Source organism: Aulonocara sp. 'chitande type north' Nkhata Bay, linkage group LG5 (assembly GCF_057382095.1).
Source record: "Aulonocara sp. 'chitande type north' Nkhata Bay isolate Kocher_YH1m ecotype deep benthic linkage group LG5, A_spYH_male_GT1.1, whole genome shotgun sequence".
Classification (NCBI taxonomy): domain Eukaryota; kingdom Metazoa; phylum Chordata; class Actinopteri; order Cichliformes; family Cichlidae; genus Aulonocara; species Aulonocara sp. 'chitande type north' Nkhata Bay.
The window spans coordinates 24,437,222-24,453,947 of record NC_141348.1 but is presented as its reverse complement, the minus strand read 5'-3'; the positions used below and the strand labels follow the sequence as shown (position 1 = coordinate 24,453,947).

Here is a 16,726-nt window from a genome sequence, read left to right as displayed (position 1 = left end):
ACCACTCAACCTGAGCTGTCCCTCTGATACACTCATTTCTAATCCTGTCCATTCTGCTTGCTCCCAATGAAAATCTTAGCATCTTCAACTCTGCCACCTCCATCTTAGCCTCCTGTCCTTTTTTTCAGTCCCACCGCCTCCAAACATACATCATAGCAAGGCTCACTACGATCTTGTAAACCTTCTTTTTAAAATGGTTAGACTATAAAATTTTTAGAGTGAACCTTCCATAGAAATCTCTACAGTGACAATATTAAAAGGGATTAGAAAATGAGATCACATTTCTCCTATATCAACTTCTCTTTATCGGCTCCCTGTTAAATCCAGAAGTGAATATAAAACCTGTCTCCTCGCATAAAACTCTTGAACAATCAGACCACATCATATCTTAAAGGCCCGATAATACCATATTGTCCAATCAGAGCACTTCGTTCTCAGACTGCACACTTCCTGGTGGTTCAGAGAGATCCTAAAAGTAGAATGTGGGACTTCCCATGATGCACTTCTTCTCCATTCCTGTCTTTGCACACCCAGTGTGTTTGTAACCCCACTACTGTATGTCATTAAATTAAATTGTGTCTCTACTCTTTCCCATATTGTTCATATACTGCTTTCATGCATTCACACTTACACTACAATGGCTCCATTAGACCAAACTTGGGGTTGAGTATCTCGCCAAAGCATGGGCTCATTAGTCAAGCAAAAATATTGTTCTGGTCCCAGTGTTCTAATAGTGTTTGCTCCATTATGGAAGAAAATGGACAGTTGGATGCATATTTTTTTTACCTTGAATTGATATCCACGTCACCTTAAGATTTTGAAAAATGCAATAAAAATAATAACTGTAAAAATAATCAACAAGTAATTAAGTGTTGATGTTGGTATTGGTGGTCATTGCTGGCACAGAATGGAAACTTCACTGGTCACTCATCATTAAAACTAGATGTACTGTGTTTGATGCAGGAAATACAGTTTGTTCTTCCATGTAAATTAATGGCATACTGAGACTGCTGTGGAGAGTTGCACCAAATCTGCTCAGTATTTCTCTATATGAACTTACTGGTGAACCCCTCCACAACAGTCCGTGTTTCTCATGTGGCGTCATGGGAAACTTAACCTCCCACTCCTGAAAGTTTAGTCAGAGACATCGGATCCGTACACATCTTAATGGATACGAAAACATACCACTAGAGGGAGCTATTGTATAAAACAAGCAGTGTTTATCCTCGACCCTTTAGCTCAGGCTTGTGCAGTCACTGCAGTTTGCTGTCACACGTTGTTATGTATGGAGGACCACAAGAGCCACGGGCATCGAAATAAAGAATTCTGTGCTTAAATAATGAACTGTCTTACAAGAAGAGTGAGACTCGCGGGACCAACACTGGATTATTGTCTTTATTAAGCATCAGTCAGTAAAATGAGAAATCTGCTTCAAAACTGCTCATTATAGACATTTTCCTATAGCTTTTTATTCTCTTTTCTTTTTTAGATAATATTTACAAGTTCTGTGTGTCAAAGTTTCATAGCGCTACATGCACTGAACAATGGGAAATCACAAATATTCTACAAAGTCAACTGGTACAAAGTACTAAACTTTACAAAAGAGACATTTTCCCAGACACAGATGGGGCGACGTACAGACCTGCGTGAGTTGAACAGAATGATTATTTCCCTGAAGGAGGGGGAAGAAAAGGATTGAAATCAAATGAAGTGTCTGTATTTGGCTTGAAATGCTTACTCAGTGATAAAACTTGTGCTTTCTGGAGTTGTATGAACTAATGTGTAAGTTTGTATTTTCTCAGTTTTTTCTTTGTGTTGTTATTCCTATTCTCGTTAAGAAGCCGAGGGCTTAATTTAGGCAAAATAAATAAAGTGCAGTTCAGAAAACAAGAGGAAATTATATAAAAAGCAACAAGGACATTGTTAACATTCATCCAACACAGAAAAAATGTATTCAAATAGACTATGGCTTGTTTAGAAAGTCAACTAGATTAGAGGCTCATTTTCCAAAATATTATTTACTGCATGTCTGACTGTTGAATGCTAATGAGCCTTCATTCTTCACCGTGTGACACATGCTCCCCCCTTTCCTTGTTCTTTTCTTATGTCCCTAGCACCTTCAGCAGCCAAAGTTATATGACCATTTGTCAGTTTGACATTTTTATTCTATTACAATGCAGCATTGGGCTGGGCTGCAAGAAAAAAAAAAGAAGCAAAGTAACTACACAGTCAGCGGTGTAGCTGTGTAGCTTCCTCCAAGCCACCCCTTTTGCCAGACTTGCAGGCAAAGTTTGTTCTTCAAAAACTGCATGACGCCATCTGACCAAACACACTGCTGTAACTGAGCCTTTCCTGCAGGCTCAGACCTTTCCGGTGCATGCCCAGGATTGTATTTATAGACTCACTGAATTGAACACATCCTCAAAAGGTTGCCTCATCTGCCTGCTTTGCACTGTCATTCTTCACAGAAGACTCGAGCACAAGGCTGGGCCTTGTAATGGAAAATGCATACGAGTGATATAATCTGACTGCATAACTCTGCTTCTTACTGACAGAATGTCAAGGCAGTTCTTTTGCCTGAGAGACGCTTTACTCTTCCCAAAAATGAGCGAAAGAAAAAAGGAAATTTCTTTGTTAATACTTCCATGCTCTCCTCTGAATGATTAACTTCTGTCTTTGTTGGTCATGAGGTGAAGGAGCAGAGGAACGTCAGTTATAATCAGGGTAACAGTTCTACTGCACAGCTAGGAAGCTGAAGTCTTTATTAACTGCATCACCATAGATGGGGGCATATGTTCGTACTCTGTCTGCTGTCTTGTAATTTGCTGAAATGTGTCCATGTTTCTATGAAAAAAAAGGGAATATGTGACTGTTTTTAAGAGGCCCATAATCCAGTTTTCTGTTTACACATTTGTTTTTAAGCCTTCACCACACTTGAGTGACAAGCGAGCAGGGAACAAACTGAGAGGAATGAACAGAATGTGAATGCTGTCTGCACTCTCAATATGCTATTTGAGTCTTTAAGGACTCCATCTCTACAAATTCAACTACTTGCTTGCATCAAATCTGAGCCATTCAGTCATCTCAGCCATCACCATGGAAACAGTGGTTGTTCACTCTACCGAGCGAGTCCCCACCTGTTTGTTTGTGTGGACCGGGCCTTTTCCGTGCACCCGTTTGGTGCTTTTTGAGTGAAAGTGCACAGGAAAGACATGAGAGAAAGGGCTGTAGATATCTAATATATCAGTCTGACAACATGATGACCCAGTTCTCTATGTGTTTATTCGCTGTTTGTTTTATTGTCATTCAGGCTCCATTAGACAGGGCACAGCGACAGATTCAGCGTGCAGAGTAGGCGTTCTTAAAAGCAAAGGCACCAAAATATCTAACTCATATTACGTCTAATGACTGCAGACATTGCACAGCAGTGAATATCTCTTTTAAGCTTAAGGTCCACTACTGAAAACGACTGCTTGTAGCTGGCTTGCATGATATGTTGTAAGTTGCAATAATAAAAAAATGATACTTGCTTGGTTTCTGTAAGAAAGAGCATGAGAGCACCGGATGATCAACGCCCGGATCGCTCATGTGTCCAGTGATCATGTGTGTTCAGAAAAGCGGGATGACGGATCCCTTTGGTTGAACTATAGTGGCCTAATGTACCTCCTTGCTGTTTGTGTATCAGAGTGGCAAGCTGCACATAGCTGCGAGGTGTCTTTAAGTTTATAAGAGATGTCATGTGGACTCAAGTGAGCATAATGTTTTGGATTTCTGGAAGCGAACCACTTGCCAGGATCCAGAGAGTGTAAATAATCAAATTAGCTTTCTAAATGGATCTGAAATAAAGTGCTTCGTTCCTGCCTTCCTTTTTCATTTTCCTATTTCATCCTCCATCAGCAGTCGTCTTCTTCAGGGGCCAGCACGCTCTCTCTGGCTCACATGTTTGTCCCCAATGAGCGAGTATGCCCCCTTGATATATGTCACGTTCTGCTGTTTAGAAAAGGAATGCTTCAATTTCTAATATTCTTTGAGATAAATCATCAGCATGAGTTATCAGACAGAACAATTCTTTGGTTCTTCACATCACACAAAGAACAGAAGGACAGAGAATTACTGGGAGACAGTAGCAAACAATACAAAGGTATGCACTGCAGATTATTGTCTAATAAATGCAGCTCCATTGAAATAATGCAGTACTTGAAATGCAAAACTATGAGATTATGCACAATATATTTATCTAAGAATCCATTCTTTTAGAAAATAGCTTAAAAATATAAATTATTTTGATTCTTTACCTTGTACAATAAATGTGTATCGTTGTAACAGATTCTACTTGCGTAATTAGAAATGTACAATATTCACACTCGGAAGCTCAAATCTCTGGGATTTTCACTGCTGTCTTTCCAGCTGTTTTGATGCTCATAAGCAGTGTCATTTAATGCAAAGTTTATCAGCTACACCAGGAATGGCGACTCCCCCTCAGCTCCTTCAAGAAACTTTTCATCAGTGTCAGACAGTTTTTTTTCCGTTTAAGTTTCCTCCACATCGGACATGAAGTCTAAGAGACATGCAAAAAACATTTAGAAACAAAGAAAATAGGTACACAAGCACAGATAACGCTTTTTTCTTCTGTGTTAATAATAAAAAAGTGCTCTCTCTCTCTTTCTCGCCAGCAGCCTGGCACAACGAGAACAGGAAGGACATTCACGGATATAACCTCACAGTGTGTCTCTGTGTTGTTTAATGTGACCTGTGCAGTAAAAAAGAAAAGAAGAAAAGAGATCAACGAGTAGGACACTGAACTTTTTTTTGACGACAACAGACTGAAACACTTGAGTCTTACTCGAGATCACACTCAAGACAAGAGACCACAAACGTTACATAGGAATAAATATAGTAGATATGAAAGGTAATGATTAAGCACACGTGCATGCTGCCTGACTGCCTGTTAATTTCTGGCTTTCGCTCTGCCGTACAAACATAAAACACAGGAGACGACGTGTACTAAGGCCAGTTTCGAGGAAGGAAGTTAAAGGAAACAAACTACGCATTTTCCCACCACTTCATCGTATACGCTGAATATAGGTTATACACTGTGTAGAAAGTAAAAGAAAATGTGTATTCCCCTTACAACTCAATATGCCAGGTTTCAATGCCCTTTGTGGTTTGCTACTGATTTGACAGCCTTTGCTATTGTGGCGTCAAAGTGCTATCCAGGGATGCCGGGAAAGTAGGTTTTTGCCTTATGAAAAAGATTAACTGTAGTCAACTGGACAGGCTAAAAGAAATGTATAAATTGTAAAACTCTTCAGAATGTATTCCTTGCTTCTTTTTTTAAAATCTCTTAAGAGTTCTCTGCTAAAAGGATTTATTTACGAGTTATTAGTAGAAAGAAGCTCAAGAGGACACAAAATTCTTTCCCAGTGTGCACAGTTACTGTTTCTTCACGGGATAGAAGTATTTTTGTAAGTCTTTAAATGTTCCCGCAAATGTTTTCCGTGCCTTTCATAACGCTGGGAGGTTCCCAGCGCTTCTTATTTGCTTGTCACCTCCTTTGCTTTCTATTCACGTTCTGTCTGTTGTCTCTTTTCTTTTGGTTCTTTAAGAGTTAGAGTGACTCTTCTCTCCCTGAAGTGGCTGAAGTTCCTGAGCCACGTGGTTCTCCTGCCCCTCTAACGGCAGTGTGCTGTTTCCCAGCTTCCGTTGGAGGCCCTCCATGTGGTTGGGAGCCTGCTGGAAAGTGGAGTGATGGCCAAACTTGGGGCTGGATTTCTCCAGGAGTCTTTGGGCTGGGCTGGCGACTGAACCATCATGCGGGTGCTCCTCCTCATCTGTGTCAGCATCAATGAACTTACTGACGGAGGCATCGTGGAACGTGAACATGCTAGGCAGTAAGTTTTCTGGGCTCTTGCTGGGTGTTCTGCTGCTGGCGGTCGTGTAGATGGATGCCTCGGGGCTATGCACGGACGAGCTGTCTGACAGGACTCCCGTCCCCGAATCCTCACCGCCTCGGAAGTTGACTTTATGAGAACGACTTTTGAGTGGGTTGTTGATGTGTGTGCCTCTGGAGTTTGTACCTTTGCCTGTCAAGGGTGTTGTGGCGCCTTCATGCTCATTTTCCAGGGTGGTCTCCAGGCTCGGGTTTGTACTGACCTTGCCCGGGATGTTGCTGATGGGGCTTTGGGAAAAGCGAGAGCTCTCAGGTAAGTCAGTGGCACAGCTGATAAAGCTGTCGATACTGGACGTGCTCTTCATGTCTGTCACAACCTCCAGTGTGCTTGGGATAGCTTCATTGGGGATGCTTCCCATCTCAAGCTGAGCTCTTTCTCTACATTTGGACGGCTGCCCCTTTTCCTTGCCGGTGAGGCTGGGTTGCGTTTGGGCCTTGGTCATCTTGTTGTACAGCTCCTCCAGTTTCTGTGCACTGAGGTGCTGGGGGCTGCTGGAAGGCTTGGCCTGCTCTACATAGTTTGATTCAAGGGTCTTGGTGGGGCTGCCTGGGTTGGTCTTTGACTTGTTTTTCGGAGTCCCTTTGTGGATATTAGGAGACACATGGTTATCCTGGAGTTTCTCCTTCATTTCATCAGATTTCTCCACCATTACGTCCATGAGCTCCACACTGCGGCCAAATGCGTCTTTAATGTTCATAGAGACAATGCTACCATTTCTCCTAGCTCTCTCCAGAGCCTCCCTTCTTTTGATGGCTTTCTCCTGCCTCTTTTGCTCTTTGTAGAATTCAGAGAAGTTATTTACAATGATGGGGATAGGCAGGGCAATCACCAGAACCCCCGCAATGCAGCACAACCCGCCGACTATCTTTCCCAGCAAAGTTTTTGGGTAAATATCTCCGTAACCCACTGTGGTCATAGTAATGGTAGCCCACCAGAAGGAAGCTGGGATGCTCTTAAACTTAGTGTCTTCTTCATCTTTCTCAGCGAAGAACACCAGACTGGAGAATATCATAATTCCCATGGCCAAGAAGAGGATAAGGAGACCCAGCTCATTATAACTCCTTTTGAGAGTAAAGCCCAAGGACTGAAGACCTGTGGAGTGACGGGCTAGCTTCAGAATACGCAAGATCCTCATGATCCGAAAAATCTGAACCACACGGCGGACATTCTGAAACTGCAGCACGCTCTTGTTGGATTCTGTCAGGAAGATGGTGACATAGTAGGGCAAGATGGCTAACAGGTCAATAATATTCAAAGGACCTTTAAAGAACTTCCATTTGCTGGGGGAAGAGAGAAAGCGAAGGAGGTACTCCATAGTAAACCACGCGATACACACGGCTTCCACATGGGCCAGTTGTGGATTGTCGGTGGGTTGATCAAACTCATCTGTGTCCTGCAGCTCTGGAAGTGTGTTCAGAGACAAGGCAATGGTGGACAACACAATGAAGAGGATGGAGATGATTGCCAGGATCTGGAAAACACAGACAGAAAAATGTTTAAAAAAATGTCTGCGGTATAAACTTCCACTGCTCTGTACTCATCTATTGCTATTTCCCCAGAACAGTGCAGGTCAGTCAGTTCTCCCCTTTGGTTCACACTGAAATAGTTTAACAGCACTCCATAGTCCATCGCTGTGGTAAACCTGAAGGGGGAACAAGGAGCTTTAGCATGTTAGCAGTGTCAATTACTTCTATTTTAGTAACATTTAGCTAAAATTCAGCTATTTGTAAAATTCCTCACATTTTAGACTACAGAAGCTGAGCTGAACAAATCAAAAAGTGTGATATTGATCAGCACATGCATGCCAAATGTGGATAGTTTCGGAGTAATTGCCCAATCCATTTTGTTAATCTTACACAAACAAGAAGCAAATGCTTGATCATCAGAATATCTCTTAACCGATGGCCGTCTAGACAGAAATGAACACTTAGAGATTAAAAGACTGCACAGAGTATGCAACAAGTCTGAAGCCATCTGTTTTGTATTCATGGAAGGCTCTTTCTCATTACCCTGAATGTGGAGCTCGCACCACAGTTTTTATTTTCAAAACCAGATTCATCAAAGTTATTATTCGCAACAAAGAGGAAAAGTATCACAGATACATCAGACATTGCTGTACATTCAGGGGAGTCATTTTGCTTTATTGTAATTCACAGCGAATATCAGTGCAGATACTAAAACCATCGTTTGGCTGAGTTAATCATGTAGAGAAAATCTGATATGATGACAGCCTTGATGGGATATTTTTTTAGACCAGATGGTTTGAAAAGCTTCTTTCAGAACAACACTCAGTGTCTTCAATTGACCTTCTGGCTTTTCTTCAAGCATCGCCGGCTAATGGAAACTGACAGTCAGGTCTATGATTGGGTGTCTGCTGATGAATGGGAAAAACACTGCCACTCCAACTCTGCACTGGCACAGTACAGCTGGTCTTCAGGGCTGGGATCAGGTAAGATGCTTGACTGAATCAAAACTGATATAAGAGTTTGAGTCTTGTATGGCAGCAAGGACGGTCATTCCCGAGAGAAACTCAGTATCAAAGAGAAGAACTGGTGTTGCTCCATTTGTAGCATTTAACTGCGTTTTTCAGAAATAGCTAAAACGCCCTGGTTCATCCTTTTGATGATATTAGTTCACGGCCCCTTTAGCTTTTCTACTTTCATGTCAGCATTTCAAAAGAAGGGTCGGAGCTAATGTGAACTCTGGGGCATTTTTCTTTTTGTGTCTTGCGCTACACTGGAAGAGAGTGTAAGCAAAAGACAAGAAAGCAAGAGAGCGAGAGGGAGTTTCTGATTGTACCGATACTCCTGAAAAAACAAACAAACCCCAACAAACAAACAAACAAACAAACAAACCCTTTGAGACTTTACTACCTCTGTCTCCATTTCTATTCATTCTGCTACAATCCTTCAATGCCCCGGGCTTCAAGAAAACCCGGATGAATTACTTTGCTGCAAAGGACAGCATGCGTAGCAAGCGAGACCCACTGAAAGGCTACTGGAGACCTTTTAAAGCACTGAGCTACCTACTAATGATATAATCTGCTGAGTACAACAGGGTCTAGTCATAGTGCTGGGGATTAGGAAGCCTACACCGTTGTGGCTGTGTAGGTGTGCCACACCTATTATTCCTGTCCTGGAGTCAGTGTGAAATCCAGCACAAGGTCACTGTCGAGGCCATGTCCCAGGCGACTGGAGAGCGGGATTATTCCCTTGTGCCAGTCAACCTCTATAAGCTTTAATTAATCTTGACAGGTGAGCGTTTCCACACCTAGCTTGGCCTTTAAAGAGAGAGGGGCTAAAAGCAGTGAAAGTTTTGTTCGGATGAGGCAAGAGAGGACAGGAGTTTAGAAGCAAGAGGGAATTAAAGGGCACCCCGAAATGTAAACTTTATCAGAGCTTTCCCTGAAATAGCCTGCCTCCAGGTGTGGGTCCCAAGAGAGTCAAAATGATGGATTAAACTCTGAAATAAGACCTGTTAGAGGTAGATTTCAGGTAACTAAATAATCACACTCAAGAGAATAAATCAGCTAAAGTTATAAAAAACACAAACGTTACCCTTAACTGTAAAAGGTAAAAGATTGCAGCATTGTTTTCAGTAGTTTTGCGAGGATGTGGAGGTCACACAACTTAGCAGAAGCCCTAAAGGGGAGTTTTGGGAAAAGCAAATCATGCAGGGAGCGCGCTGATTTAGCATCAGATTGGGACTCAAGACCGAGCCTGAAGTGTTCAGTGGAAACCGCGCTCAACAGATCAGGACTTTTCTAGCAGGCTGGAGAGCACTTTAATGTATCACGCTGAAACCTGGCTGTGTTGTGTAAAGAGAGCACCTGAAGGATGATGAGCTCCAGTTCCCATCAAATTATCTCCCTCGCTCACCTTTTCTCCTCACACCCTGGTAGTGAGCCAACTAGGGTCAGCCAGAGAGGAGATTATAGGAACGCAAGCTCGCTACAGTGATACAGATAGACACAGGCAGAGAAGGATGTCTGCTGAGGACACTCGGCGCTGTGACAAATCTGTGACGAAGGGAAAATGAGGCTAACCCAGTCTGTGCTTTGCAACAGAAACCAATGAGCTCCCTGTGGTAAGGACACATGGGGTGCAATATGATTGTGTTCCAAAGTTAAAGTTAAAATGAATCAGTAGCGTCTTTATGTAGCTGACACAGTGCACAACTGAAAGGTGAAATATGTATGGGCAAATGTATTACAGTACAGCAGGGACATTAAGACGCAGATGCGCTGCTAAAGAGGGTTATGGTCAGTGCTGTGTTACCTCATTAGCTCTTAATGACAAGCACTGGAGTCATGAGGACAGCCCGTCCCATTTCCTGTTTGCATAAATGGAAGATAAATCTGATCAAGGCTGTTGCTGCTTCTGCACAACCATGGCACACGCTCACCCCTAACAAGCACAAACATATTGAGAGAGAGAGAGACACACACACACACACTCCCCCCCTCCAGCTCAGTAATTAGCCCCAAGCCTCCTTTCCCTGCAGGCCTGTAGAGGCAGGAGACTGAATATTTAATATCCTCCTCAAGTGCAAGCTTTGCTGTCCTGGAAAAGGTGTGCATGAGTGGATCCTCAGTGGGCCATGGCGGACTGCAGAACCAGAGATGTAGCCTAGTTTTCACACTGCGTTCACCACTCGGGGGTTGGTTCAACTTCATGCTTGATCGAGGGAGGAATGGACAGGAAAGCAGGGTGTCTATTAACACCTGGCAGGAGGCTTCCACAGGGAAGGAGTGTCCCGCCAGGACCGGAAGACAGAGGGAAGGGGGCCTTGACACTGATACAGTTGTGTAACCGAGTTGTACTCATTTGCCAGGATGGAAAAAACAAAGCATTTCATTATTTTTAACGAGTGTCCTCACCTCTATATTTTATCAGACATATGTTATTTTGTTTCTCGCTGGTGTTGAGTTCAGATATATGGTTAATAATTAACTTGGACAAGCAACAAGGCCAAAGTTGTTGTAGTGACTGTTTAGGAAAAAAATTGCCAGCCCCTAAACAATGATTCTTTTTTTTTTCAGGCAAAATGAATGTCAAACTTTGCCCAAGTTTGTGGCTTGTTCCATCAAGACAGATGCTATAAAACTTATGCATTATGAAGGCAGAGCACTTACTTACAAAAGTGAAGTGATGTTTCCATGGGGAGGAAATGCATCACAATATGAATGCTTTCAAATGCTTCTGCAGCACATTTCACCCATCAGCTTTCCATCAGTTTCTTGGCATCTCTGAGATCATATTTATGTTCTCAGAGCAACGTGTAGCCTAAGCATGCTAAGATTTGCCAATTGGCACTTAGCACAAAGTACAAGTCAGCATTATGGGAGTATTATCAGTTTTAGGGGCATTTAATCAGAAACTAACCTTTGACCACATTTACATTTTGGCTTCAAGAGCTGTTACTTAAAAAGTAATCATCACAGAGTTATTACAACTGAGGACGATATGAATACAGAAATACATGTAGTAAGGCAGGGGTTTCGAACATGAGGCATAGGGGCCGGAATTGGCCGGTAAAGACTCCAATCTGGTCCACAGGATGACTTTGGAAAATGTGAAGGAGAAAAGAAATTTTAGACTTTTAATAGTATTTTGCATTTTACTGATAAAGACCCCCCCCCCCCCCCCCAATGGCCATTCATGCTACACCAACGTAATTATTTATAGATTTCTGTAATTTTACACACTTACTTCTTACTTCAAAGAGTCATGCTTACAGATGTCTTTCTGTTGAAATAGCACATAATTTTTTTAAAATATACTCATCTATGTACACTGGCAGAGAGAGACTTTTCACTGGTCCGCCACAAAGTGGTCTGGATGTAGCCCATGATGTAAAATCTGACATCAAGAACGGATTTTCCACTGCGTTACGCTGCGTGAACCAATGATTCACTTCTTTGTAACTGGATTTGCCCTTTTCGCAACAAGAGATGAATCAATAGGGGGGATTATGTCACGCAGTGATTCACTTCATTTTATTTTATGTGTGCATGTTGAGTGCAAGATGGCATCTCTAATCCTCTTATTGTTGTACTTGTCTGTGTCTGGCCAATAAATGTTTTCCTGCCCTTTATGCAAACGACTGGCCCGTCCTCCTACAGGGGCTGCTGTGGTGCTGCAGTTATTTCCTCTGCGGGACACTGGGTGAGTGTTTTTGTTTTTTAATAGAGACAGGGGAACAGATGGATGGTATTACATTGCTAATAAATAAAGTGGAAAGTCCTCTCCTTAGTGGAGAAAAGGCCTGTTGCAGCTATAAACACTATAACTCCCCAGGGTTACAATCACCTTCTTGGAAAGTTCCACAAAGGGACTGCGGTGCAATAAAAACTGCTCTCACTTGCTGCTCTTACATAATATAATTATGATGAACCCCTGAACATGCTGTCCTTCCTTTTATTTCCCATATAGTGCTTTTATAGTTTCTGGGACAACATTGTTTACATTTTTTAATATTTTGCAACTGTGAACAAACCTTACAAAAAGACTTTTAGACTTTAACCAGTCTGTGGGCCTCTACGGCATTGAATCCATTTAAGGATTAGGTTATAATAAAATGTGTCGTAACTGCATAAATTGATTTAAAGACAGACCAACCAACTACAATGAGGGAGAACACAACAGAGAACAGAGGGAAACACAGAATATATACACAGGATAACGAGGGAACAGGACACGGATGGGAAGACAGCTGACAGGGGAAGCAAAACTAAACATAGTACACGCGAGATGGAGACTATCAAAGTAAAACAGGAACTAACACACACACAGACTAGATGTCAAAACTAAGACCAGAAAATAAAACAGAGCAGAAATATAACAACAACCACCAAAACCTGGAACACAAACCAAACCTTAGAATATTAAATAAAATGTACATGATGATACTGGTGAGTTGAATAGTAGCAGAACAGCGCACAAGAGCGCCCCCTCAAAATCAAGTAAACGGAACCTGATGTGTTTTTGGAACATACAGAGTCTTACAACACAGGAAGGGCATCTGCCAAATCAAATATGCGGAGCTACCCATTGTTGTGACCTGTGGTGAATGAGGTGACAGATGAAAGTCGCTTCTACAGTACTATAATACAGAAAAGCAACAACCAGCTTTTAAACAAAAAACTTACTCCGAGTCTAACTTGAGCATCGAAATTGACAAGACCTTCTGTGTCCCACAGGCGTACCCCCCTGCTTCTTTTCACCTTACCTAGCAACCTTTTCTGTCCCAACTTTGAGCATCTCCACAGAGAGCCTTTGTATATCCTGTGCTATGTACTGAGAAGACAGGGAGATAGATTACTGAGCTCGCGGCTACTCACAGGATGTGTCCTTTTGAAGGTGTGAAGGTGGTGCTAAAACGCTGAGGACGAAGTGCGTTAAGTGTGCGCTCACAGATTTCTGTTTTTTGTCTGCCTTTCTGTGAACCTCTAGAAGTCTAACATGCACAATATTTTGCATTATTTTAGTGGTTATCCAGTTCAGATTTAAAAGGTAAAGTATAATTTAAGATATACTATTAAATTCATTTCACCCAAAATGTCTGAAATTATAGTACGAGTTGTAAAAAACTGAAAGTGACCTGATCTGGGCTAATATTTAACAGTCTGCAGTGCATTTCATCTGATTTTTCACTGTATTAGGAGCTCATCATCAGGCTCTCAGAAGCTAAAGACGTCTGCCTTTCGAGGATGGCAGAGAAAAGGTGAGAGGTGGCATAAAGAACAGAGGTGGCTCGGTGAAAATGAAGACAAAATATGGGAGAAGTGAGAAAGTGAAATGAGATTATTCCCTATGGATGACGAGCACAAAAGGCACCAGCGCTGCTGTCACCATGTGAGCATCAATCTCCTTGATAAAACATCTGTACTCCAACCGGAGGCCACAGAAACCTTGGTTCTGATATATCTGGAGCACCTGCACTAGATGATGTAGACTGAAGCATCTCTAGCACGGTGGCCTACAAAACAGATGTTTATTATAAACTGTTTTAGAGATTTTAAAGAACAAATCTCACGTAGAATGGTCCATTCAGAAGTTTCATATCTAAATCCTGTTTTACATTTTCTTCTTTCTTTTTTTTTTTAAATTGGTTTTTGACATAAAAAAAATTGGACTTTTTTTTTGCAGTGTTGCTATAAAATATGTGGACAGTATTCTAGATCATTTTTTCCACCCATTTTTAACCACTTATGCAATTCAGGATCAGAGGGGGGTGGAGCCTATCCCAGTTGTCAGGTTACACCCCCGAAACATTCACCAGTCTATTGCAGAGCTAACAGAGAGAGTCAGACAACCATTCACACTCACATTCACTCCTAAGGCCAATTTAGAATCACGGGTTAACCTACTGCTGTGCTCCTGTCAGAAGTAAAGTCAGAAGGCAAGTATTTTGCTGTATTGTCAGTGATGAACATGAATGACTCTACTTATCTAAAGAACTGAAATAAATCCTGTTTTTCCTCATTTGTCTGGAACGCATTAACTCGGGAGTGGCGTCACTCTGTGCTGTATCTGGAACGCAGCCTACAACATGCATGACTTTGAACTGTGATTACTCAGAGGAAACCCACCTAGGCACGGTGACACAATGCAAACTACACAGAGCGATCAGTGGATTCAAACCCAGGATCCTTTTGCTGTGAGGTGACACTGCTCCACCTCATGTAAGAATCATTCATAACGTACAGCAATTACACATGATTCTTGTAATAAATTCTACCAATTTCATTAGGATTGTGTTGATGGACAAGTCAGTGGGCGGGTGTCACCACAAAGACTTTAGAGAAAAGAGAAAACTTGTCTGAAGAACTGCGAACCTTTAATGAACTGCATGCTGGCTGCACTCTCTGCTGAACCTCAGAGACAGGCTGGGCTTTCAAACAGCATGTCCCTGTTTAAATAAACCTACTGTGGTAACCCACAATAAGCTTGGGAAGCTTTCCTCCGAGCTGGATGGGGAAAAAAATACAGTCTGCATGGGTGAGCCCTGCTAATGGAATAAGTATGGTGTCTGTGATCCTCAGATGTACAATCCTGTTAGACAGTGGGCGTTTTTCTGCTTGCTGAAATTCAGCACACTGGCAAGGCTCACAGCCATCTCACGTCTCCTCTCAGTGAAGACACATCACACCCAGCTGAAAATGACAAGTTCTCAAAATCTGTCTTTGTTCTCGATACTTATAATTATAATTATTATTTTTTTTGCAGGCTGGAGCTCCAGCTGTCTCTTGTTGCTATGGTTGTTGCTCACTATGAAAGTGGCAGCAGTGTTGGCAGGTGAATGGAAAACGAACAGAATTTTTCAGCTGAATCATTACTCTGTGAAAATGGACCATTTGGTGCTGTAGTGCATAACAAGAGCGATGAGATTCTTGCTTATCGTCTATGAAGGCTGGGGTGATGTTAATTAGACAAAAGTACCAGTCGAGAAAGTAACCAGAGCTTGTTGTAATTAATATTCCAGTGAAAACAGGTTTACCTGTAATTAGAGACGATAATCAGCATCAAGAGCTGCTTAAAGAGATTCAGCAGCCATCAGACACTATCATTTAGCAGTGAATGGTGATTACTTACATGGGTGGGGCTTTTACTGTCTTGACTTGCTTTTTAATGAGAAGATTTGTCTTATTCAGGTAACTTCAGGTTTATAACTGGGCTTTTAGTATTATGAAGGTGGTTAACCTGCTCTCTAGCAGGCAGGTACGAAATCAACGCCTCGTGACCAAGAAAATAGCACCACCTTCCTGGGAGATCCCTGAGAATCTCTGTGAGCGGATAGTAAAGGATCACTGCCAATACTGATGTATTATAATTAAGCGTTTCATTAAATTAAAAAAATTTAAAAGGACGGTTTAAGGTTTTAGCCCTCACAGGTGGCATCTAATGGTCTGAGAGCAAGACTAATTTAGAAAGAAATTTAAATACAGGCTATACGTGCAAATTTGTTACAAATGTCATAAGCAAGTAAAGCGTAGGTGAATAATTTTAGGCTCATATGTTGAGGCTTAGAGAATAATGAAATTGTTAAAAAATTCTTTGCAGCCTGCAGAAAAAAAAAACAAGAAACAAAGTTACATCTAAGACTATAAACACAAAGACATGATATCCCCCTATCCACACATACACATCTGAGAGAACTTCCAGTGATGGTTACGTTATTTTCCAGGGGATCAATTAGTCAGTAGGTGGTAAATTTTGTACCTGCTGATCTCTAATCTGGATCCTAACCAGCTATGAAGCAGGTTAGGTTTGCAGCACAAGTTACCATGGTGGTAGGACAACGAGGACAAAAAAGGAAGCCCCTTTGTAGTACAGAAAACCCAGAATTAACCAACAGTTTACCCGGATAACACAAAATCCTTACTCGGCGTCTGGACTCATGTGAGCATAACAGAAAATCTGACGACAACAAATGAGAAGACAGCAGGAGACAGCTGGAGAACGAAGCACATCTGAAAGTAAGTAACACAGGTGAAGACTGGTAGGCCAGGATGACAATCACACAAGAGGGAAAAACAGAGGGTGAAACGAGACACAAGAAAACAAAATCTAACCTTCAAACTCAAACAGGAAGTAACTAAAAGATAAATAATAAACACAGACACAAGAAGATTGACATCAGACACAATGACAGGAAGGGGGACAGACACTAACAGAAGTACAAGACAGAGTCAGGGAATCACAGAGGTACTGCTGAAAAGTACTACTACTAATAACAGAATATTACCCAAAACAGAGAATTTCAAAACTGAG

At 41.8% G+C, this 16,726-nt stretch overlaps 1 protein-coding gene across 1 annotated transcript in view; it reads right to left on the bottom strand.

Moving 5' to 3' along the window:
- Positions 1-1,381: 1,381 nt before the first annotated feature.
- LOC147330640 (potassium voltage-gated channel subfamily B member 1-like) overlaps positions 1,382-16,726 on the bottom strand; it is a 43,717-nt gene continuing 28,372 nt past the window's right edge. Inside the window, exon 3 of the mRNA XM_086292358.1 lies at positions 1,382-7,422. Within this exon, the coding sequence (XP_086148484.1) occupies positions 5,602-7,422 (1,821 nt within the window). The 3' untranslated portion in view covers positions 1,382-5,601. The remainder of the gene's footprint in view (positions 7,423-16,726) is intronic.